The sequence below is a fragment of the Anopheles ziemanni genome, unplaced genomic scaffold, assembly GCF_943734765.1.
Source record: "Anopheles ziemanni unplaced genomic scaffold, idAnoZiCoDA_A2_x.2 scaffold_12_ctg1, whole genome shotgun sequence".
NCBI lineage: Eukaryota > Metazoa > Arthropoda > Insecta > Diptera > Culicidae > Anopheles > Anopheles ziemanni.
Genome location: NW_026690043.1, coordinates 360,803 through 384,952, shown reverse-complemented (window position 1 = coordinate 384,952; position 24,150 = coordinate 360,803). Strand labels below are relative to the sequence as shown.

At 42.3% G+C, this 24,150-nt stretch overlaps 1 protein-coding gene across 1 annotated transcript; it reads right to left on the bottom strand.

The window, feature by feature from the left end:
- Positions 1 to 15,485: 15,485 nt before the first annotated feature.
- LOC131292845 (uncharacterized protein K02A2.6-like) lies at positions 15,486 to 19,256 on the bottom strand. Its single transcript, XM_058320938.1, has 2 exons — positions 18,976 to 19,256; positions 15,486 to 18,369 (listed from the first exon to the last, which is right to left on the bottom strand). The coding sequence occupies exons 1-2, from the start codon at positions 19,254 to 19,256 to the stop codon at positions 15,486 to 15,488; spliced, it is 3,165 nt and encodes a 1,054-aa protein (XP_058176921.1).
- Between the last annotated feature and the right edge of the window lie 4,894 nt (positions 19,257 to 24,150).

The window sequence follows — 24,150 nt, the reverse complement described above, 5'->3', positions numbered from 1 at the left end:
CAAAACACAATATTTCCAGCAATCCTAAAATGGGCGCTGGACACCCCTGGAATGGGAAAATAACACCAGTAGCACCCGATCCCAATGGCATGGGAGGCAGGAGGTTTTAATCAATCGAGGCTGTGAGCCGAAGTGGGAAATGCACGGCAGAGAAAAATGCGCCCAATCATCCGGGCCTCGTACATTTCGAGGTAGCATCCTGGCCTAGTTGGAATTCCTCACACCGACGATGCTTTTACACAACTTTTATACTTTCCCGGTAATTTTACTGCTGCGATCTCCTCTTTCGGTTGGTGCTGATTTTTCAATCCAATTTCCATACTAGAAATGTTCCATCCATAACAAATTAGAAGCTGATGGGAAATTTTGGAACGGTTCAAAGTCCAACCTTCTCGTCTCTTATGTCATGTAGACGATTCCTTCAAAACTGGTTTAATTAGAGGATGCATGCTGGATTTCACGACGAGTGGAAACTAAATCTAATGTTAGCTAGTTTTGAACATCAGATGATAAAAATTTTCATATGCCAACACATTTGTTACCATAAGCACTCTTCAAAACAAATATGCTGTTAGTTGGTTAGAAAGGTCCCGTTGAAAAAAATTAATTTGATAAATATGTTGCTCGACCTACCACAACGCACCTTAAAGCATCAGCCATTGAGTTTATCGAAACGTTTTGGACAAGGTCGTACGCGCTCGTAATTAGCCTTCAGTCTTATCCCAACCAGGCCGCAGTGAAACCATCCTTCTCTCTACGACTACGCTACATCTCCGAAGCTTCTATCAATCATTAGGACTCCGGCCTAGCGCAACGCAGCTTCTTAATCTTGTTGCAATCCTTTACAATGCCTCATTCCGGGTCCCTTTGCTTTTATGTAACAGTCTTAATCGCTTACGCTAGCATATCCTCGCATAATCTCCTTCCAGTGAACCTAATGAGTGTTCAGTAAAAAAATAAAATAAAAAAGTCATAGCGCATTTGATCACCGCCCACCATCGTAAAACAAATGAAGGTCTGGTTGCGTGAAAATTCCTAAAAAAAATCTAGGGGGCAGAGGTAATTAATATTCTTTAAGATTCTACAAGCACTGTTTTCGTTTGACCAGACAAGAGGGTGGTTGAAATTAATGGCACGAAACAAAGATTTCATGCAAAGTCCGCACGATGCATGAAACATATTCAATTTACTAAATGATCAGTGATTTATACTAATCATTGATCATTTTGAAATTTCAATGAATCATTATCAAACATTCTCCAAATTTTCAATTTGTAATGCAAGTAAAAGAAACATATATTCAATTGGCAATTCAATTGGCTTGAGAAATTTGTTGACGAAAAATTAATTTAAAACTTTATTTGAAAACAATATTCGCATGGACAGCAAGATGAATTTATTCTATGGTTCCTTTCATACATATCCATCTAGTGAGGCCATAAAGAGGAAATGTGAAAGATAATCGTTAATTATAGTCAAATTTGCTTAATTCTCATTCTTGTTGCCCAGTCATGTTCCAACCAAGAATTTGGTATAGAACACTGTTTGCATGTTATTTCGCACAATGACCTCTTTCAGTCACGTATTAAACATATTAAGCTTTATTCTTTGTATGTTATGCCCTTTTTTTAGTATTTCGTAACATCTAAAACCCATATGTTCCATTATTTGATATCCTGTATTATGCCATTCCAGCACATCTCTAATTCATTTAGCTTTTCAGACCACCTTGTAGTTCAATGTTGCAAATATCTCAATTAAGCATTTTAATTAATTACATGATTTAAAACAATGTTGAAGCTACTCTTTGCGTTCGGTCTTTCCTATTCTGTTTATGTTTTTCCTTGATGAAAACGAGCCTAGATGAAGTAACTTTGTTTTTGTGACCATATTGTTGTAGTGTAGGTCTACATTTACGGCGTCAAGATTTTTTGAATTTCCTATGTACTCAATTATAGCATAATTGACCGCTAAAGGTGCCAGTACATGTAGTCGCTCATTAGAATGCGTTCCAAAAGTTACTTTTCTTAGATAGCAAATCCTTTTTTTTATGTTTTTTATGTTACTTCTCTCTCCAATTGTCATTGTAGATAATTTATTATTTTTCCTTTCACAGGAAGCATGTAGTTTATTTACCACAAAATTTGAAGCATACAGCATTTCCTAAGTACTTCAGTACTTTAGATGCAAAGCGATAGGATCGTCACCTTGGCGTGGTTTTCGCCTTAAATAACATGCTTTAATTTGAGAATTTGTTTTGTTAGTTTTAATAAAATTACACTTCACCATAATTAAACAAATTAAGTTCAAGAAGCATAGAAATAGTTTCATCAGAACGGTTTCAATCGTAAGATACGTTTTGCAAACGTCATAAACTACTTTGTTAGCTCTTAAGTACTTCGTTATTAAATATGTGTCCCGAATTCTAATTTAACAAATTAAGATTGCTATATCGATCGTCGGCCTCAGGTCGGAAGACAAATATGATATGGGAAATGAGAGATAACACACACGATGTTTTTCCTTTTTTTCGGGCCCCATTAACACATTTTAACAATCTTCGGCGGTCTTTTTGGGAATAATGGACACCCCGGAGAGGCAGGAGCGACGTCGGAAAGAGACACCATAGCAAAATGTTGACATTTGGACAAGGGCAAAAGCTGGAGAACCCCTCCCTTAAACACTCTGCCCCGGTGTCATCGAAGGCTCCTCCTCGAGCCGGCGAAGGATGTTGATGAATTTATGGAAATCACTAATACCTGCCACACATCCTTAAAATGGATGCGTGCCAGGGAGGAATAAAGGAAAAAGGATAACCAAATGAACAACAAAAAACAGATCTGTGCGCCGCTTGGCAACGTGGATAAAACGGTAGAATACACACTCCCGAAAAAAAAGAAATGTGACGGGCATAGTCGACGAAGCACGGGAGGCGAAAAGGAATAGACAATGTGCATCGATGGCGGTAGTCTTCCGAAACGAGACCCAAAAACGAGAGAAAATGTTTGATTTGTTTGATAAAATTAACCGTGAAGCGTGCAAAAATTCAGCATGCAGCTGGAACTACTATTCCCTTCGCCGGCTCTTCGCGCCATCGTCGGCATCTCGCTCCCAATCAGAGACAGGGATAATAAATAGTGTTATTAGGATAGGACGCACGAATATCCCGGGAGCCTGCAGTGTCCTGAAGCCACCGCAGACGACAGTAAATGCCACCGTGTAAATGGCCACCAAATAGAACTAACACCCCGAGCCCGGCGGAGCGGGAGGAGGCCATCAATATTTCATAAATGATCGTTCGCAGCCTTCCGTAGGACCGTTTGAACCTCGACATCGCTACGTTTCAGACCTTTTCCTGCCCGTTCATTGTCGCAGCAAGCGGAAAAAATCGTACCACAGCCCGGAAAAACTTATCTCCGAGCCCGGCTGGGTCCGTTAGACCTCACCAGGCCATTTCGGAGACGCGTGGAGCTTACAACGACAGGCGTTCGTTAAAAACGGCAGGCACTAGGAAAAGGACATTGCTAGCAGACGCAACGACACACCGTCGTTGGCCGGGTGCGTTTGGTTCAATTAGTTCCAGCAGCTACGTTGATGGAACGGCGGCTTCTTGGCCACCGGTTGGCTGGATATGCCGCACACGATACGTCACCGTCATTTGATGTGCCTGGTTAGTCTCCAGTTAGACTGAGTAAGGCTCGTAGATTTATGGAGTACTGGATTTGATCGGGTGTTGTCCGGCTTATGGGCGACATACACCTCCTATTCTTAGCATCTACTGATTTTATTAGCATCACAGTGCAAGCACCCGCCACAGGCGTGCTATGAAAGTGATGGAAAATTTCGTCGACGAAAATAAAGGCAATGTGAACATTCTTTTTTATTTGCATGATAATATTGATAAGTTGATTTTGCAGATACGTCATGCGATGGAAATGGTGCAAGTTATAAAACAAGAGCAAACTTGTTTTTGTTTTTCATTCTAAACTAATTTTTTTTTATTTAGATGCCTTTTAGAATAATTTAAAAAATCGAATCCCATCGATTATCCTAAAAAATGTATAAAACCAATAAAAGTATAGCTTTATGCACGTTTTAGCATAATCAATTTTATTCATTTTTGTTTTTTTTTATCATTCCGAAATATATTATAAATATAACAAAAGGCAAAAACTATGTTATTGATTACAGTTTTAAACATCACAACCGTTCTGCAGATAAGCAAAGTAACATGATAGAGAGCTAGGTAGGAATGAGAATGAGAATGAGAATTGCTATCTGCTTTCATCCCTTTAATAAGTTGCACCGATACCTACACCTATGACCTCGAAACGTGCCATTCACCTCTTTCCATTCCACAAAACTGCTGATAAGAACGTAGCTTGCTGCCTCGAGCGATTTTACCCATTCTGTGAAAACCCTTTCAAATGCGTTTCACCCTGCGAACGAAACTATTGCAAATGCACGGCCTCCAATATAATAAACTTTTGTCATTTCTCTTTGCTGTCCCTACATAAACTGGTTTAGAGTACAAGAAATCGAATCTAGGAGCTGCTACCTGGAAGAGAACGAGAAAGAGTGTATACGTTATCGCTCCAGTTTTTAGAATCATGTTAGGATTGGGTAAATGAACTATAGTTTAAATAAAGAGATTACATTAAAAAATACAATGTTACATACATACATCAACAATATTTAGTTATTGATTATATTTTTCAACAAGCTGAACTAAAGTTATTAAATGGATGCATCGGAATAATTCTTCATTAAATCATCATCACAATCATACAAAATAAGTTTCTCTTGGCCGGGCTTGATCCTACGATAAATCATGCGTTTCAACCGAAAGATAAATTTGACGGTATCATGAAAGTCGTTCGAAGGAACGCTACCGTGGGTGATTGCATCATAAATGAGGCGTTGTGTTTCACAGCGCTCTCTACGTAGTAGTTTTTCACGCCCAGTCAATTTATTTCGGCATTAGACATCCTACCGTTTTCCGCAAGGCACTCTTCGGCGAAATATGGACCGCGGAGCCTCGCATACAGCAGATTATGCCAACGGTGATGAAGCTGATGAATGCATGTTGTCGTCGCTGATTCTGTGTCGGTGCTTCTGCTTTGGGGGTTATCATATTTCTTAACCCATTCGGCACGGTTTTGTGCTGGTGCAACGGAAGATAGACGAGCGATTCTGCCTTAAAGACCGCAACAGCGGTGCGTAACGTTACGCACACTTTCGCTTTTCGTCGAGTGTCGAAATAATTAATTAGCATTGATGTGTTTTGCAACACGCGGTAGTTAACGCCCGACGATACGAAGAAGTGCATTTATAACGAGAAATGTATCACCGAAGTTGAAAACTAAGCCAGCCAACCCCGGGAAAATGTAGGACATCACGGGTGTTCCAAAACAGAACGTATTAGTTAGATTGCTCATGGAAAGCAGTCGGTAATTGTCAGAACGTAGAAGATTTCGTTACACCATTTGATCTTTCTTGGTGCGTCTAGGCATGCTGCATGCACTGTATTGCAGTCATTAGAGCTTGCAATCTAAAGGCACACATGTTTATTTTTTATTGGAAGACATGTTTATTTTTTATTTTCGATGCGAGAATCAAACGCATGTGGTAAATAGTAGTTATCGAAATCTGTGGAACCAGGCTCTGTGTTATTATATGTTCTTTGTGGAGTACTGATGGGTCAAAATATCAAGGATTAAATTACGAACGAACTCGCTTTGAATTACTTATTCAAGCACACATCATTATCCTTAACATACTCGATGCTTGTACATTTACACACCCGCATACGGCTCCGCTCTGTCCGGCACAGCATAGAGACACTAATTGCGCTGTGATTAGTCGTGTTTGTTGTATCAAGTGCATAACCTAATTTTCGAACCGATCCCATTGCAAGAAAATAATTGAGAATTGGATGACGGCAAACAATCATGATGCTCTAGAAGCTTTTGTTTACATTCATTTCAAAAGCCAATCAAACTAGCTGGAGGAAGGTCAACAAAAATTCACAATCTATTTTACTGCTGTTTGTAATGAACAATGAAAATCAAACAGATCCAACAGGCACACTGCAGGAAACTGCATTGCAAAAATCGATATGACGCAGTCAATAATGTCTATTTCTATGACGTACTAGGCAAAACCGCATCCTGCTCATCGTGATAGTACACAATTGTCCATCACGATAGAAATTACATCCCTACTGCATTCACTACGTTCTCTATTCTAGCCGAAGACGCACGACTATAGGCCGACAGACAAGAGTTGCGCTTGAGATGTAAATCTTTTTATCCGAGGAAGGCGGTGCCTTCGGGATGTTTGCAGAACCTTGTAGCTAAGCTGCCTCAAATGGATAAACTTCTGTCACGCTACATTGTTAGATTCATACTCAACGTGCAATGAACCTACAGGTTTAAACAATTTAAGGGTTTTGCCATATCCTTGAATCCTTGCCTCGTCCATTTTCCTAGCTCCGGTACTTTTCGATGCTTTTAAAACCCCCCTTGCAAATGGGTTGATCAGAAAATCAGAAAACTCAACCCATGGGCCCAGATAGGATCAACTTTTTAAGCTTTAGTTGAGCTCCGTCTTCGCTTCGAGCCTACAACATATCGGAAGGGTCAAGTCCACAACAGCCGAAGAATATTTATTTGCTATTTGACAGCTTTGAAACGGCAAACCTCATCAAGCTGTTAACGCACAAGAAATCTGTTATTTCAATCCACTTTTTGCTGTTTGCTATTATTTACTTGTTGCTTCTTCGTCATTACCTTCGATGTTTGGCGATCGCTTTCGTTTGTGTTCTTTTTTTCTGTGGTGGAAGGACCTAACCGAAACTATGTTATCACCCACAATGTGGTGTTTCGTAGGATTGAAAAGTCAAATCTGTTTTTCTCAGATCCGTCTCTATTTTTTCTATTCTTTCTAAGCCGTTTAGAAAGTTTGACTCTTCCTTCAACACTCTCACACGGGACATGTCTAACCTGTAAGATGCCATACGGATTAACTCGTCACTTATTTGGGAACCTAGGGGTCAAGCAATTACTGGCATCGTGTCTGTAATCAGAAAAAATGTTATCTGTAGTACAGAAAAGATCACACTGCTGGGCAAAGACAAATATTTGATTGAGCTGGTTTTTTCTACTGAATTTGATAATAGTTGATAGAAGTATGTTGATAGCATTGCTTAATTGCTTTTCCTTTAAATACCACGAACACAATGATGACTGTTGTGAATTGTCTTGGGGCAAAATCAAAAAGTATAAATATGACTAAAGCTTTTCAAAATTATTATATGGTAACTATTTGAACTTAATAAAAAAGATCTAGGGGGTCCGCGACAGCCGAGCGGTAGCGCCGTGTAGCCCTTTAAAGGGCTTTTAACCAAAAAAAAAAAGATCCTCTTTTAACAGTAGATTTTGTTAAAAGAAGTAGAATAGAAAGAATGTGTTAAAAGAATTAGAATAGATTTAGATTGAGAAAAGTATCAAAAAAAATTCACAACAGAATTATTTATTTCTAACACCAACTTACATTCTATGAGCTTTACAATTCTTTTCACTTTATTTATCTGAAAACAGAAAAATATACGAGATTTATTATTCCGTTTGACGATTTTTCACGTTCACGTACTTACCCGATGCGGTACGGCTAGAACTTAGTTGTAGGTTTTTGTAGTACTTTGCACGGCTGATATGGCATTTACTTATCGTATTAACATTCATCCCACTAAATAAACATGTTACAATCACCTCTAATCTAGATTTTCTTCATTTAAATTGGTTTTAATTTGCATAGTTTTGCAAAGGCTGCCTGCACTTCCACTTACAACGAATGAAAAACTGCAGAGCCGGCTGAGATGTCAAATTATATGGCGAGGGCTCTATGTTGTTGCACGATGAGCAAGTTTGTGGACATGCGGGGTAACATACATAGTAGAAATATGGAGAAACGGGTGAAATCTGAGTGAACTGAGTGATTTTGTTCAGCCGGGTTGTTTCCCTGTTGTACGTGGATAGTTAGTCCTCTCGTACAGGGGAGGGTCCGGTCTCGGTTGGGATTCGAACCCATGCCGTCGAGGAGAACCTCGAGATGGCTGAATATGATCAGCAAATAAAAGATCTGAAACAGCAGCTACAAAAACAAAACCAACAGAATCAATAATCGGAGCTCTTTCCAGATCTTGCAGGAACAAATTAACAGTGCAGCAAAACCAGATTTCGTTTTTAAACAAGAGTATTGGTTACCAGCCCTTTGTAGGTTTTAAGATTTTAAATGTTTTTTTTTTTTACAAGAAGTGTATTTTTTATTTAATGGGATTGAATTTAATGCAAATTAGAAGTGCTAAGCGACAACTTCATTTGTTCGTGACCCTCATAGCCGGTGTTACAGTGGCGATGTATTACATAAAGTGAACCAAAGCAAGTCTAGCATAGAATACGAAGTAACCACATTTCTTTGCGGTAAAACAATTCCGAAGGAAATCAACAAATACATAATTATGTTTTTAAAAAACCTTATAACTTTATTCTAATTACATTAAACCTAACATTAAACCAAACCTGCCCATGGCGCAGCGGTAGCGCGAGGAAACACCACGCCACAGGTGTGGGATCGAATCTCGAGTCTGCCACCCCCCGGTATTACGAACGGCTGACCAACGATCTATAATATACCGTCTTTCGGTCACCGAAAACTCTCTTCGGAGAGAGGCCTTGTCCCACTAGGAGATGTCGTGCCACATAAAAAAAATCAGACCTAAACTCTATTCTAAATTTAATGAGAACAATTTGAACACTAACCTGAGGCAAATTATACCAGCTTATAATTATATATTGCATTACTAAATCTGTTCCGAATGTTTGTATTGTACCAGACGGGTACAATTGGTTTAACAGAAGCTCATCTTCTTCATTTTAAAATTTCTCAATTTCAAACATTATCATATTTAATGTCACCGTTCATCAAGCTTCTGAAAACTTACTTCATGATCAGCATATTACGACACTTACTACCGAACAATTAGACAAAATACAATTTGACACGTGTGGATTGGTCGTCAGACGTCCCGCAAAAACTCTGCCCCCTGACGTCGGTAGGCCCGCCGATCATATCCTGAAACTCCTTGCCACTATGCGGTATTGCTCGATGATGATCAATCATCACGACTAGTGTTGGGGCAAGTAACACTTTTCGATGTGCCGTACTGTGATACCACACACAATTTACTGTGCTATGCATTTGTGGTAGCACAGTAAAGTGTCATACAACGTCTCTATTTATTCAGCAACATCTTTTCAATTCAAAATGTTCAGTGTGGTTAAAATGTTCGATTCAAAAAGTGTGTACAGAGTGTTGTAACTCTGCGCGTAAAAAAATCACAAAAGGATGCGAAAGTGTCCCAGAATTGAACAATACAAAATTAGTGCACAGTTTCTAAAGAACAACATGGATAAGGTGCATAATTTTGTTGGATATTATGCATGCTCGATCAGGGTTGTAGCTTAACCTTAATATATAATCCATAAGCAATTAGATTCTTATTAGTTTTAAAAAGCTGATCTATTCGAAAATCCTGCTTTTGGAATTTTAGATTCTTGTAGTTTTTATTTCAAGTAAGTAAGTAATTGTAGTCCATTTTTCGTATGGCGGCAGTTTTTTTAAACAAATAATAATGTTTGGATCATGTAATAACGATGTTCAAAATTGCGAAGACTTTACAATTTATTCCTATCCTATGGTAGTTATGGAATTGGTACACCAAGGAATCAAAGAACGGGTTATGCAAATTATTGGTATAACGTTATGACTGTATTATTTGGTAAAACTTTACTGTAGTAACACAATTTTTTTCTGTGTCGTGTGTGGTGCCACACTGTGTGTGTTGGATAGCACAGTAGCACACGATCCAATACTAATCACGACGAGCCCGAGTAATGTTGCCTTATTCTTTTGCTGCCTTGCCATTGCTTTTGCTTAAGCTATGTTTCTATTCATTATTATTGGTTAATACGATAATCGTTTCGTTTTGTTTCTTTATACCTCCATTTAATGTTTGTTTTTTCTATGTACTCGTTTTCTACAAACTTCGATCGCTATTCTAACGTTTTATTATCGATAGGAACATTATTGACTTACAAAAACGATTAACTTAGCGAAGTTGAAAGCTTGTTCCCTTAATCGATTGCAAAGTTCCCCATTGGGGTAGCATGATTCCGATTTTTATTTGCAATATTCTCCTGTATGCTTGCAAAGTTCTTCGATGCGTCTGTAAACATTCGCTGTGTCCATGAAACATTCGTAACTTACTTGTGCTCTTCTATCATTTAGAAACTAACTGATGATGATGTGTCCCTCCTCCCACCCCAATAATGGTTTGATAATACTAAAAATAACTTAGTCAACTTAATATTTTCCGCAACCATCATACTTATAAAACAACTGGAGTAATTTTTATTTGGGTAGGGTATTTGCCTGCTTGTTGGATGAAACATGTGCCAACTTTAGAAACGTAGAAAAAAATAATAACGCAAGACTAGCGATTAGTAGGCTATGCAATATGTAGGCTATGCAACCACCACACAAGTAGAGAATAAAATTCGGGGTCTACGTGCTCGATATCGAATAGAAAAGGATCGAGTGGAGAAATCCCAAAGATCTAGTTGCGGCCAGGTTTCTATTAGCGGGATGGATTTTTGAGAAATACTTTTGACGGAGTAGGACCGTGAACTTACAACAGGAAAACAAACTGGGGCCCATATCCGAAGGCGGAAAGTAAAATAAATTTAGTTTTAACAAATTTTGTTCTTCAGATATTCAGGCGTATTCATACATTTTCAATTTCAGAAACCTCCAGTACACCCATTAACAACAGGTTGCCCGGAAAGGTGGAAGTTCATGCATAGATAAGGTACAAGGGGGGTCCCTAAAGTAACGGGAATTGAGTAGTAGGGTGGCGGAAACGGAGATCGCGTTCAATTTGTTTTTTTCCTGTATTGTATAATTTGATCTTTCCTTGATCAGTACGCCATGTTTTGTTGCTGTGAGTGCATCCGCCCGTATGCGAATTTTTCCAGTATAACAATCTTGTTTTTATCAGCGGAACAGTTAGATGGCCAGGTGGAACTGAGGCCAACCTTGTTCTGGGTGCCCCCCAACTTCAGAAACGGACAAAAATGTTTCAAAAATCAACAATCTTGTTAAAAATGTGTTCCTCTTTTTTTATAAAAAAAACATTTATTCAGGAGTGTACAAAAACATTTCTTATATACTATTTAATAATATAACATGTTGGACAGTCATTACGTTATACATAGATAGATTTACAAGGAACATGAGAGGACGTCTACATCAATCAACGCGAGGGCCTGCTGCAAACTTGTTATCCAGGGTCTCAACAGCGGGACAAAACGGGCATGCTGGTGTGTCGGCTCTGCCGGCTTGGAAGAGATGCTCCCCGTGTGGTATCTTCCCGTTTGCCAGCAGGTATAGGGCGGACCGAGGATGGAAATATTAGTGTCATGCCAATTTTGGTCAAAAACTGCTATACGGACAGCGCTTTGTGGACAAATGCGTTGTTTTGGTTCCAGTCCCGTGGAAACAGATCCGTCGTTTTCTTCCGGCTGTTCCCTCAACATCTTCAAATCTCCCAGATGGAATTCTCCATCTTGGAGGAAGAAATTCTGTACAAGATTGTTGATTTTTGAAACATTTTCATCCGTTTTTTAAGTTGAAGGGAGCCCATAACAAGGTTGGAGTCAGTTCCACTTGGCCGCCTCACTTTTTCGCCGAACCGTTACACTGGAAAAATTCTTAAAGACGAGCGGATGCACTCACAACAACAAAACTTGGGTTGCTGATCAAGGAAAGGCTGAGTTTAAAAAAAAATTGAACCCGATCCCCTTTTCTGCTTCCCCTCGTGTGTGTGTGTGTGTACATTGCATACCTTCAGGCGCCCAAAAAAGGTATAAAATCGAACCGAAATTATTTGAGGGTATTATGATTGGGAGCGCGGAAACGATAAACGTCTCGACGCTGGCCCATTCAAAAGGTAAACAACACTTTGAAAAAAGCGAAAAAATGGCTGGGCGTCTCGACGATCCAAAACGACGCCACCTGCGTGTCGAGACGATGCGCGGATACGAAACGACGCGCGTCGTTATCGTCGAGCATTTTCAAGCACCTCCTGGTCGATGGATCTCTATAGACCGTATGTGTCCGAAACATATGTGGGTTCTATGGATCTTGGTATTTACCAAGAACATGATAATTCAGGATGCACTTTTCGGTAAAAGAGTAAATGAGGCCCCGGGCTAGATTCTCCTCTTCCTACTGGTTCACATTAAGTGCCTGAAGCTATGCAAAGCGCGACACATGTATTCGTTTCGAATTTTTGAACGCTAACGGTTCGCTTAAAAGACCATAACGGTTTAAACCAATCACGCAGTGGAGGTTGAATGCGGGTTAATATACTTTTACATGTTAAGTTACTAGTAAGTAAACTATACCACACATGATGGACAGCATGAAACAATGAGTTTAGCCGAAGAAATTATTTGGAAACGGCGGCGCGCCCGCAGCGAGCGAAGCGAGCGGACTGCGCTAGGTCTACCGAAAAAGAGAGTTTGTTATAGTTTTGAGAAAAAAGGTGGGTCCGTGGGCCCCCCTCATACCGCACCCGCTAGGTTGATTGCGTAGCCGAAATTAACGGTACACACTACGGTTCAAATACTCGTAGGATGAATTTAACGAATTAATGTATCACCAATTGCATACATTCAGTTTAAACGTCCACAAGAGGTGTAGCCACGATCGAAAACATGGCGGCCGGAGCCTCATTTACTCTTTTACCCACTTTTCATATCAACGTTGTGTTTGGACAAGTCACTTTGATTTATTTAGCCATTTAGCCATAGTATAAAACACACCCATAACTCGATCGTTTTGAAAATTGATTAAAAATCAAAGTGCTCGAAACTTGTTAAAAACTATATATTTATACACCTTGAAATACTTGTATAAATACCCAGGTTGCTATTCGAGCAAATATGCGGAAACTTTCGAGCAATAACGCGGAACTGGATCATAATACCCTCAATTAATAGAAATTAATAGCTTGTAGAATGGTTACATTTGAGGGTATTATGATCCAGTTCCGTGATATTGCTCGAAAGTTTCCGCATATTTGCTCGAATAGCAACCTGGGTATTTATACAAGTATTCCAAGGTATATAAATATATAGTTTTCAACAATTTTCGAGCACTTTGATTTTTAATCAATTTTCGGTAAAAGAGTAAATGAGGCCCCGGCCGCCATGTTTTCGATCGTGGCTACACCTCTTGTGGACGTTTAAACTGAATGTATGCAATTGGTGATACATTAATTCGTTAAATTCAACCTACGAGTATTTGAATCGTAGTGTGTACCGTTATTTTCGGCTACGCAATCAACCTAGGGGTGCGGTATGAGGGGGGCCCACGGGCCCCCCTTATTTCTCAAAACTATAACAAACTCTCTTTTTCAGTAGACCTAGCGCAGTCCGCTCGCTGCGCTCGCTGCGGGCGCGCCGCCGTTTCCAAATCATTCCTTCGGCTAAACTCATTGTTTCATGCTGTCCATCATGTGTGGTATAGTTTAGTTACTAGTAAGTTACAGTAACTTAACATGTAAAAGTATATTAACCCGCATTCAACCTCCACTGCGTGATTAGTTTAAACCGTTATGTTCTTTTAAGCGAACCGTTAGCGATCAAATATTTGAAAAGTATGCATACGTCGCGCTTTGCATAGCTTCAGGCGCTTAATGTGAACCAGTAGGAAGAGGAGAATCTAGCCCGGGGCCTCATTTACTCTTTTACCCAATTTTCAAAACGATCGAGTTATTGGTGTGTTCCCCGGCGGCGCAAAATCGTTAAAAGTACACCGCTTAGGACAAATACAAGGTGTACGGTTAGGGTTTCTGACAAGAAGACCTATACGAAGGCTTTTTCTTCTGTCCAACGAATGAAAACCAAGATTTGTATTGTAAAGGTAAATAAAGAAAGGCAATTTCAAGGTATTAAATTAAAAAAAACGAAGCTAAGGTTCTATAGACCTTATGTCAATTTGGTTCTCATCTATGTTGTGCGCATCTCGAGTTTGGTTGTTTTTTTCTTTGCTGTTTGCATCTATCTGAGCAGTCTTCGAAGACTGCCGATGACGATCGTCGGTCGGGCTTGCTTCACACGGTTGTCCTGCTCTTGCGCCTGTGCTCCCGATGTGACCTGTGGATTTGTGGAAGAGCGAAGAAGAACAATATCAATTATATTTTTACTTACAGATGTGGTTTGCGTTGTGTGATTTCGAACCGTAGTCGTTGGAGGTAGAGTAGGTACTTTCTCTGCATGAAGCCACTGCTCCTATCGATCAATTGATTATTATTTCCCCATTTTTAGATACGTGCTTCATCCAAAATGAAACGGTCAAACCCGGTGTTTTCAAATGAGCAAATTCATAAACCCAAAATTAACCGAGTATTGGTTGACAAAAATGACGACATGAATAAATAAAACGAATTTCATTTACACATCTAGCTGTTTATTCAAATATTCTTAAAGATATTTACGTACCAGTATATCTATGCTACAAGCTTTTATTCCTATTATTTATTTGAGTCATGCTTCACAGTATGCATCTGAGGAACAAATGGCATTTGTCCATATTCCAACAGCTTTAAATAAACATATTTATATTTTATATCGTTTGGATCGTATTCTTTATCCTCACTTTTATGTTCTTTCGTGTAGCTCTGGTCTTTTCAATCAGTACACATAAATTACATAATTAACCATTAGAACTATATTTACTATGACGATCACGTACACTTTAAAAACAGAGGTCCTTGGCCTAAAACTTAACGGTACATAAAACAGACGCCACGCGCGGCTCGTCCGTGCCCGATCCTCTTCCGATTCCCAGCCGAAGTCAACTGATCGACGGACGCTGCGCATTGACCCCGATGGATAGCAGGAACCCACATCAGCTGATAACGGCGAGTTATCAGTGAGTGGCCCAAAGCTTATCCATCGGGTCAGGTCCTATCACAACATCTCCCCCTTTTAATTCAGACGATACTCGTCGAGCCTACGTGGGGGTCTTCTAGGCCTAGAAGACCGGCGTGGCTCTTGTATCGGCTGCCGTCGTCTGCTAGTCACGAAAGGGACTGGACGTGGAGATGCAACCGTATCCGATGTGTTGATTTGCTGCCCTGCAGGAGAAATCGGCCTTGTTTCCTGCGGCGCCGGATCGATGAGCAAATCCAACGGCAATCGGTTCGGCTCTACGGTATTACTAGGTGCATTAATTGGCGTGGCAGCACCGCGCTCTCTAAGCTGATTCAGGTGACGTCGATGCACCTTGCGATCCTCGGTCTCCACCTCGAACATCACCGTACCTAGTTCTCGTACAATCCGTGCTGGAACCCACCGTCAAGAGTTTCTAGCATACATCTTGGTATAAACGGCGTCACCGCTACCGAACCGTTTATCGCCCACTGGCGGTGCTTCCTTTTCTGCGGAGGGAGGTTTCAATAGTTCTAGGGCGGTCCGAACCTTTCGCCCCAGCATAGCCTCCGCCGGAGTTTGGCCATTTCTTACAACCGGGTTGGGAGTCATCCGATAAGATGCAAGGAAAATATCGAGTGATTCCTCTCGTGTGGCTCCACCTTCGTGGATCTTTTGCATTTTTCTTTTTAGCGTGTCCACGAAACGCTCAGCTTGCCCATTCGATTGAGGATGAAACGGCGCGGTTTTCACGTGGTCTATGCCGTTTCTACAACAGTAATCCTCAAACTCGGACGATACGAACTGGGGCCCATTATCGCTGACCAACGTTTCGGGATAGCCAAATCTTGCGAAGATGCCCCGCATCATCGCAATAGTAGCCTTTGTCGTAGTGCTACGCGTCCTTACCACCTCTGGCCACTTTGTATGCGCATCAACCATTACCAAAAAGTAATCACCGTCAACTGGACCGGCATAATCGATGTGGATGCGCTCCCAGGGCTTCTTGGTAGCTGGCCAGGAAACGGGTTTCTCACGCGGGGAGGACTTCGATGCTACTGCACAGGCGTGGCATGTTTTCACGTACTCGGCAATGTCTCTATCGATGCTTGGCCAGTACACATAACTGCGAGCCACCGCCTTCATCCTTTGGATCCCTGGATGTCCTTCGTGCAGCTGCTCCAAGCAACGCCGCTGTAGCTTTCTTGGGATGACCACCCTCTCCCCGAACAAAATACTTCCCCGGAACGTGGATAAGGCCTCGCTTCTGTGGAAAAAGCGAGCCAAATCTTCGCCGTATGATTTGTCTCGCGGCCAACCTTCCATAATGTATTTTGTTACTTGCCGCAGTACCGGGTCGGATTCCGTTGCCTTCGCGACATCTCTAAAATGAAGCGGAAATAGGTTAATACAGTTTATTACAACGGAACTCACGTCCTCTTCCAACTCAGCGCTTGCAATGATGTACTCTGGATCTGGTTTTGCGTGCTCCCTTATTAGCCTTGAGAGCACGTCCGCGTTGCCAAATTGATCCGTTTTAACATATTCGATGCTAAAATCGTACAGTTGAAGCTGCAGAGCAAAACGCTGTAACCTGTTGGCTGTGTAAACAGGTATGCCTTTGTTGGAGCCGAAAATGCGCAACAGTGGTCGATGATCCGTCTGCAACCGGAAATGGCGTCCGTACAGCATTTTATGGAATTTCTTAACGGCAAAAATGATCGCTAGACCTTCACGATCGATCTGACTGTACCCTGCTTCTGCCTTCGTTAGGGCTCGTGAAGCATGCTGCACCACCTTCATCGATCCATCAGCAAATCTATGGCTGATCGTTGCGCCTAGACCAACCGACGAAGCATCCGCAGAAACCACTATTTCAGCGTTGGGGTCGTAATGCGTCAGGAGCAGGTCGGAGGCCAGTATCTCTTTAAATTTCCGAAAGGCATCTTCGCACTCGCGTGTCCATTCAAATTGTGACTCGTTTTTCAGCAGCACATCCAGAGGGTACCGAAGGTCTCTCATCTTTGGAACGAACTTCCCGTAATAATTCACGGCTCCTAAAAAGGATCGTACTTCACTCACATTCCTTGGCGCCGGCAACTCGTGAATTACTGCTATCTTTTCGGGATTCGGTCTGAGACCCTGGCTGTCAACGATGAACCCCAAATACTCAATTTGAGTCATTTTGAATGCACACTTTTCCGCGCGGATGGTAAATCCGTAATCTTCGATGCGCCGGAAAAGGTTTAGCAGGTTCTCATCGTGCTCACGCTCTGTTCTTCCTCCCACGACTACGTCGTCCATGTACCCGGATGTACGATTCAATCCGGCGAGCATTGCATCCATCAGCTGCTGGAATGCCGCTGGTGCAATCTTTATCCCGGGTGGCAGGCGGTTGTAATGGTATAGTCCGCGATGCGTATTTATCGTAAGTAACGGACGATACTGCTCATTTATTTCCACCTGCAGGAACGCGTCCGAAAGGTCAATTTTGCTGAAAAACTGGCACTGAGCAAGTGTTGCAAAAATATCCTCTGGAAGTGGTAGTGGATACTCATGGGACTGGAGAGCTGAGTTCAGGCCAGTTGAATAATCTCCACATATTCTTATACTGCCGTTCTGTTTCCTCACTACCACGATTGGGGCTGCCCAATCCGAATAGTCCGTTCTGGTGATAACACCCAAGTCTTGCAGGCGGTCTAGCTCTTTTTCCACAATAGCTTGCATCGCGTATGCAACCGGACGTTTGGGACAAAATACTGAACGGTGATTATCCTTCAGCCGCAGCTGAATATTTGCCTTAGTGCACAATCCACTTCCACTGAACATTTTAGGGAACTTGCTTTCCCATTTTAGCGCTTCTGTGCTTATCGCGTTACAAAAGTGGTCCATTGGCACCGACCCGAGCTGGAACTGCTCGATCGCATCTGCTCCCAGAAGCTGCAAGTCTGCTTGTATGACGCGAATAACGACGACCTTTGTCCTGTCGCCAATCGTTACCCTTGCCGTAAATTCCCCATCCAGCTGCAGCTGCGAGCCAGACGCTGTCCTCGCGCATACTCCTACCGGCTTCAATGTTGGCCTACCCAACTGGTCCCATGCACTCCGTCCGACCACCGTGATGTCCGAACCGGTGTCGAGCTGCATGCGCACCTTCTTGTTGCCGATCAGAAGGTCGACGAATTTTCTTGTTTGCGTCACCTTGCAGACGTTGATCGTTACAAAACGTGTCTCTACCGGAGTGCGCCTGTTCCATTTCTTGGATTTTCGCCGCTGGCGCCTACCGTTTTGTTGGTTGCAGAAACCCTCTCTATGGCCCGTTTTGTTACAGTCACGGCACTTATGTTGGGCATAAGAACAGTTTCTTGCCCAATGGGTACCTCCACACAACCAACAAGGCCCAGCCGGCTTGTCGCGAGTTTCTCGATACACGCCACGTTCTTGCCGCCATTTTCCTCCTTGATCTTGACCAGGCGACTGGTATCGCGGTCCTCTGGCCCTTAGCGCCAGGACGCGATCATTAGTTTTTGCTGCAATCATCGCGCTGTCGACTTTAAGACTTGCGATCCGTTGACATTCCGCGGAAAGCTGCTCCAATGTCACGTCGTTTCGCTCCTCGATTCGAGACAGAAGCCTCGTTCGCACTTCAGCGTCGGCTTCATCTTTCAATCCGCAAACGAGCATTAAACATTTAAATTGCTCTTCGCTCATTGCGGCAAGTTGAAAATTCACGCAGGAGCGGTTCACTCTGCAGACAAATGAAACTAAGTCCTCGTTCCGCGACTTTGTAAGCTGCAAACAAGTGTATCGCTTACTAACGAGCGACTCTGCTTTTCCGAAAAGAGCTGTTAACCTTTTCGTAGTATCGACGAACGACAAGTCACGAGGGACACTCGGCAAGATAAAACTAGTGTACCGCGCGTACTCGGCGGGTCCCAGCTTGCGTATCAGCAAACGCACTTTAGCTGCATCGTCGAGGCGAGAGGCATCCTGCGCAAACAGATCCTCGTATCGTGCAAACCATGCACCGAAAGTTACGTCCGATTCCGCCTCGTAACGAAACTCCGTGATGCTACTCGATAAAGCATCCATAATCACCTCGGGATTGCTGGGAACACTATTTGTCGGCTGGGAAGGCTGTGATGCGGATTTCGGCTGCTGCAGCAATTGGGCGAATAACTGATGCTGTTGTTGCATCTGCTGCTGCTGTTGTTGCATCTGCTGCTGCATCTGCTGCTGCTGTTGCTGCATTTGCTGCTGCATCATCTGCATCATTTGGGCCAGCATCGCAAAATCAAAATTCTGCCCAGGCGCTCCGGATGACGCGGCAAAATTATTCTGCAATGGCTGCGCGGATGCACTTTGCGATGGAGGCTGCGTCCATGGCGCTTGGTTTTCGTTGGCGGGCTGCGCGGATGCGCTTTGCAATGGAGCCTGTGGCCATGGCGCTTGGTTTTCGTTGGCGGGCTGCAAATGATGTTGCCCGGGAACAAAACCACCAGAGCGGATCGCGGATGATCGACGCTCGTCCCCTTCCACTGGAAACTCGGATGCACCGCTTCCGTTAACGCTCATCCTTCGCCTTTTTGCCCGTGGACGCGGAATTTTGTCTTCACTGTGCACGCTCGTACCAAAAGTCTTGTGTCTTTAATGCACACGTTCACACCAAGCGATTTTTTTTTTTTTTTTTTTTTTTTTTTTTTTTTTTTTTTTTTTTTTTTTCACTCGTCGCCACTTTTATGTTCTTTCGTGTAGCTCTGGTCTTTTCAATCAGTACACATAAATTACATAATTAACCATTAGAACTATATTTACTATGACGATCACGTACACTTTAAAAACAGAGGTCCTTGGCCTAAAACTTAACGGTACATAAAACAGACGCCACGCGCGGCTCGTCCGTGCCCGATCCTCTTCCGATTCCCAGCCGAAGTCAACTGATCGACGGACGCTGCGCATTGACCCCGATGGATAGCAGGAACCCACATCAGCTGATAACGGCGAGTTATCAGTGAGTGGCCCAAAGCTTATCCATCGGGTCAGGTCCTATCACAACACTCACTGTCTAGTGTACTTAAATTGGCGGAACAAATATTTGTTCCAGTAGACTGGAATTCATTATCAAAGTAATTATTTGTTTCTTTTAAGGGTTTTCCTTTTATTTTGATGGAAGACTCTATACCGCATGCTGTCGAATATTGAACTACTTCCAAATTTTTAGTAAGAAACCATCCGTCTCGATGTCCCTTACTTAAAATAAAATCTGGAAAACCACTCTTACTCCTGTTCGAGTTTCATCGAGGTAGATTTGACTATTAGGCTCTTCCCGAAGCTTCACAATATGTGCATTTTCTGCTTCCATCAATCGCCTCGCCACTTGTTCTAAACATTTGTACCCACTTCTTTGTAACTTTTTTACCTGCTGTAATTCGTTTTCGAATGGATAAGAAGATATTGAAAATAAAGGCCCAAATCTTCTAACATCATTGAAAACGTGGAGTAAGTTGTGTATATTGCTGGTCACATAATCAACGCCGTACACAGAATCGAACTGCGTAACAAACTTTTGTAATAATTGACCAGCATATCCCCAACTTTCTTCATACACCCTCGAGGATAAAATTGTTATTGGACTGAACAGAAGTAAAAAATGTTTGTAAGCTTGCTTACTAATGTTATCTTTTAGTACTAAGAAAATGCAAACAATGCCAATTGAATAAGCCAAATAGACCGCTAAAAATACCCTTAAAAACAACAGACACAGCAAAAACATGTATGGACAAAATATTCATAGATTTAGTAGGACCTTTAGTCAATTCTCAAGGCTTTGAATATATTTTGACAACCCAATGTGACTTAACCAAGTTTGTAACAGCCACGCCATTAGAAAACAAAAGAACCGAAACTGTCGCAAAAGCATTAGTAGAAAGAGTCATTCTAAAATACGGAGTGCCAGAAACAATTTGTACGGACAGAGGCACCGAATTTTTATCAACATTGTTCACCGAAATATGTAAATTATTAAATATTCAAAAACTACAATCCACCGCTTACCATCACGAAACTATAGGAGCCCTCGAAAACTCACATAAGCAATTGGGCAATTTCTTAAGAATATATAGTGACAAAAAGGCATTAGATTGGAATAAATGGGTAAACTACTATGAGTTCGCTTATAATAATACCGTACACACTGCTACAGGATATACACCGTTTTACCTGATGTACGGGAGACATGCAAATATACCATCTAACATTGTACATGAAAAAATTGATAGAGTGCATTACGATCTTGATAATTATGCAACCATTTTAAAGATAAAATTGAACATAGCGCATGAGGAAGTTAGAAACCGTCTAAAGCAAAATAAGTCCAAAAGCAAAGAATATTATGACAGCAGAACGAAACAAAAAGTACTTCAACCCGGCAAGCAAATATTAGTAAGAGAAGAAAACGTAAAGAAATTAGATGCACCATACAGCGGTCCTTTTAAAGTATTAGAAGATAAGGAAGAAAATGTAGTAATTAAAGAAAAGGGTAAACCAGACTTGATACATAAAAATAGAATAAAAGAATGGCACGAATGAAAAAAAAAAAAAAAAAAAAATTGGGCGTGTCGTGGAGTAATAATTGTAAGACACACTGTAACTCACTGAATTAGTTCCTAAGTTAGTTTCGTTAAGCTAGATAGGGAATACCCGAGCGAGCACTCACGTTAGGATATTATTTAAGTGCGCATACGGTGGGTTTCCGGCCTCTTGGGCTCTTTGCCTCTTGGCCAATAAGGCTCGTTCACGTACAACGAATAAAACGACAATTTGTAACAAACATAACAGGGGCCTCAAAATTATAACAAAATCTCTTTTTCGGTAGACCGGTGTAACCACGACAGTGATTTCGAAGGGCGTTGGGCGGGGGGGGGAGGGGGGGGGGAGAAAGTTGGAGGTGGGAGGGCTTCATTTGGGTTCTTACCATAACAAAACATTGCAAAATGTCCACCGATTCTCGTTAAAACTAATAATGTCCGCTTGTTCTACACAAGTACAAGTTGTGTACTTGCTACCCGAATAGGAGAGTGCATTTTTTACCGTGTACTCCGGAGAGTGAATCCACTATTTCTGTATATGGAAAGTTGTGCTAACCGCTGTACGCAAAGAAAATAGAGCTGACTCTCCTTCTTAGTGAAGGGTCTTTTTGATACCACCACTTCGTGATTTGCTTTGGTTATTGCTTACAAATATCTTAAGATAACTCAGCCATTCTCAAACCTATGATGGGATAAGAGATAGGACTCATCATCATCGCCATTCCACAGCAAACCCGGCTCTTCGAGAGTAAGAAGCGTCGTTTCGGGGAGTCGGATGAACAACTGACGGAGCAGCTATCTCAGTCGGGGGAAACTCGCCAGTTCTACAGAATGTTGAAGAAGACACAAGGCGGCATCACGCCAAACGTCGCAATGTGTCGAGACGAGGAGGGCAACATTCTCCCGGGGACTAGGGGGAGTCCAGCACCGGCGCAGGCAGAATCGAGCAGCACATTAGCCAGGAGGTAGACGACGATGTTCTCCCACCATCCTTGGGCGAAGTCACTAGTGCCAACAAGCAGCTGAAACAGAACTATGCATCAGCTTATTGTAAAAATCTGGGAGCAGGAAAGGATACCGGTGGACTGGAAGCTGGGTGTCATCCACCCAGTACACAAAAAGGGTGACATAATGGACTGTGCCAACTTTCGAGCCATCACAGTCCTCAATGCTGCCTACAAAATCCTATCCCAAATATTTTTCTGCAGACTCGCGCCTCTTGCTACAGAATTCGTCGGAAGCTACCAAGCTGGGTTTGCTGGAGGCAAATCCAACACCGACCAGATCTTCACTCTACGGCAGATCCTCCCGAAGTGCCGAGAGCACCTAATACGGACGCACCACCTCTTCATCGACTTCAAAGCGGCCTACGATACCATAGGAGCTACCGCACGCTGATAACATCGGTCGTTTTCTATAGGCATTCTGGATTCTGCTTACGGAGAACGCCCTTGCAGTATTCGAGCGGCGTTTGCTCTGGTCTATCTTTGGCGGTATGTTTGAGCAGAGCGTGTGGAAGAGAAGGATGATCCACGAGCTAGCTGAGCTGCATGGCGAACCGGACATTCGTTGGCTGGGGCATGTTATGGATGCCGGACTCATGCCCCACCAAGAAGGTGCTCACCAGTTACCCGCCCGCACAAGACGATGATGAGCTTGGTGGATAGACCAAGTGGAGCAGAACCTGCGGGAAATAGGATGCGACCGGGGATGGAGCCATGGACCGAACAACCTGGAGAACGATAGCTGACCAGGCCCTGTCAGCACGACGTGCTCAACTGCGAGTGGGCCAGAAAAGAAGAAGAAGAAGAAGAAGCTTTTACATCCCCTTTATCGTCGCAACCAGATTCCGACATGTTTCACCGACCAGGGGTTGACCGGGTCGGCGGACACGGCCTGTGTTGGACAAATACCTACTTCGAACGTTTTAACCGCAACAATTGTAGTACAGGTTAGTGGAGCTGGAATTACCGCAGCTCCTGGTACCAGATTTGCCCTCCACTTGATCCTCGTTATATTCAACTCATTCCAATTATGAAACATGATTAAAGAGTTTCATATTGTTATTTCTCGTCACTACCTCCCCGTCTCGGGACTGGCCCGTGACGAGATGCTGCAGGTGAATGAAGGTGCTGCAGGTCAGCTAAGCGAATATTTCTATTTTCCGCACCCATTTTGCGCCCTGCATCGACGACAGATAAATAGAACATTAAAGTCGCCTATGTAGAACATTAATGTGATGTGGCATGCCGTATTGCAAGCGACAGCTTACTGTAAAGAAAAAAAAACAAATCGAAATCATTTCAAGTGAGGATGTAGTCATGTGTAAATTAAAATTAAGCTTAGAATATTTTCAGTAGCACGTATTTTATTCGTATTATTGCTTAAAAGAGCAGCTTAACTCTCTAGACTCACTGAACCCACTAAAAAATGAAGGGAAATTAAATGGAACATTTTTTCAAAGATGCATTCTTACAATTGGAACGAATTTATAAATTGAAACG

Bases quoted from the DNA above. Each gene is read 5' to 3' on its own strand.
- LOC131292845 (XM_058320938.1), bottom strand. From the start codon at position 19,256: ATGCAACAACAGCATCAGTTATTCGCCCAATTGCTGCAGCAGCCGAAA. The intron at 18,370-18,975 runs GTACACTAGTTT...AACGGGCCATAG, and splicing joins GGACCCGCCGAGTACGCGCG to AGAGGGTTTCTGCAACCAAC.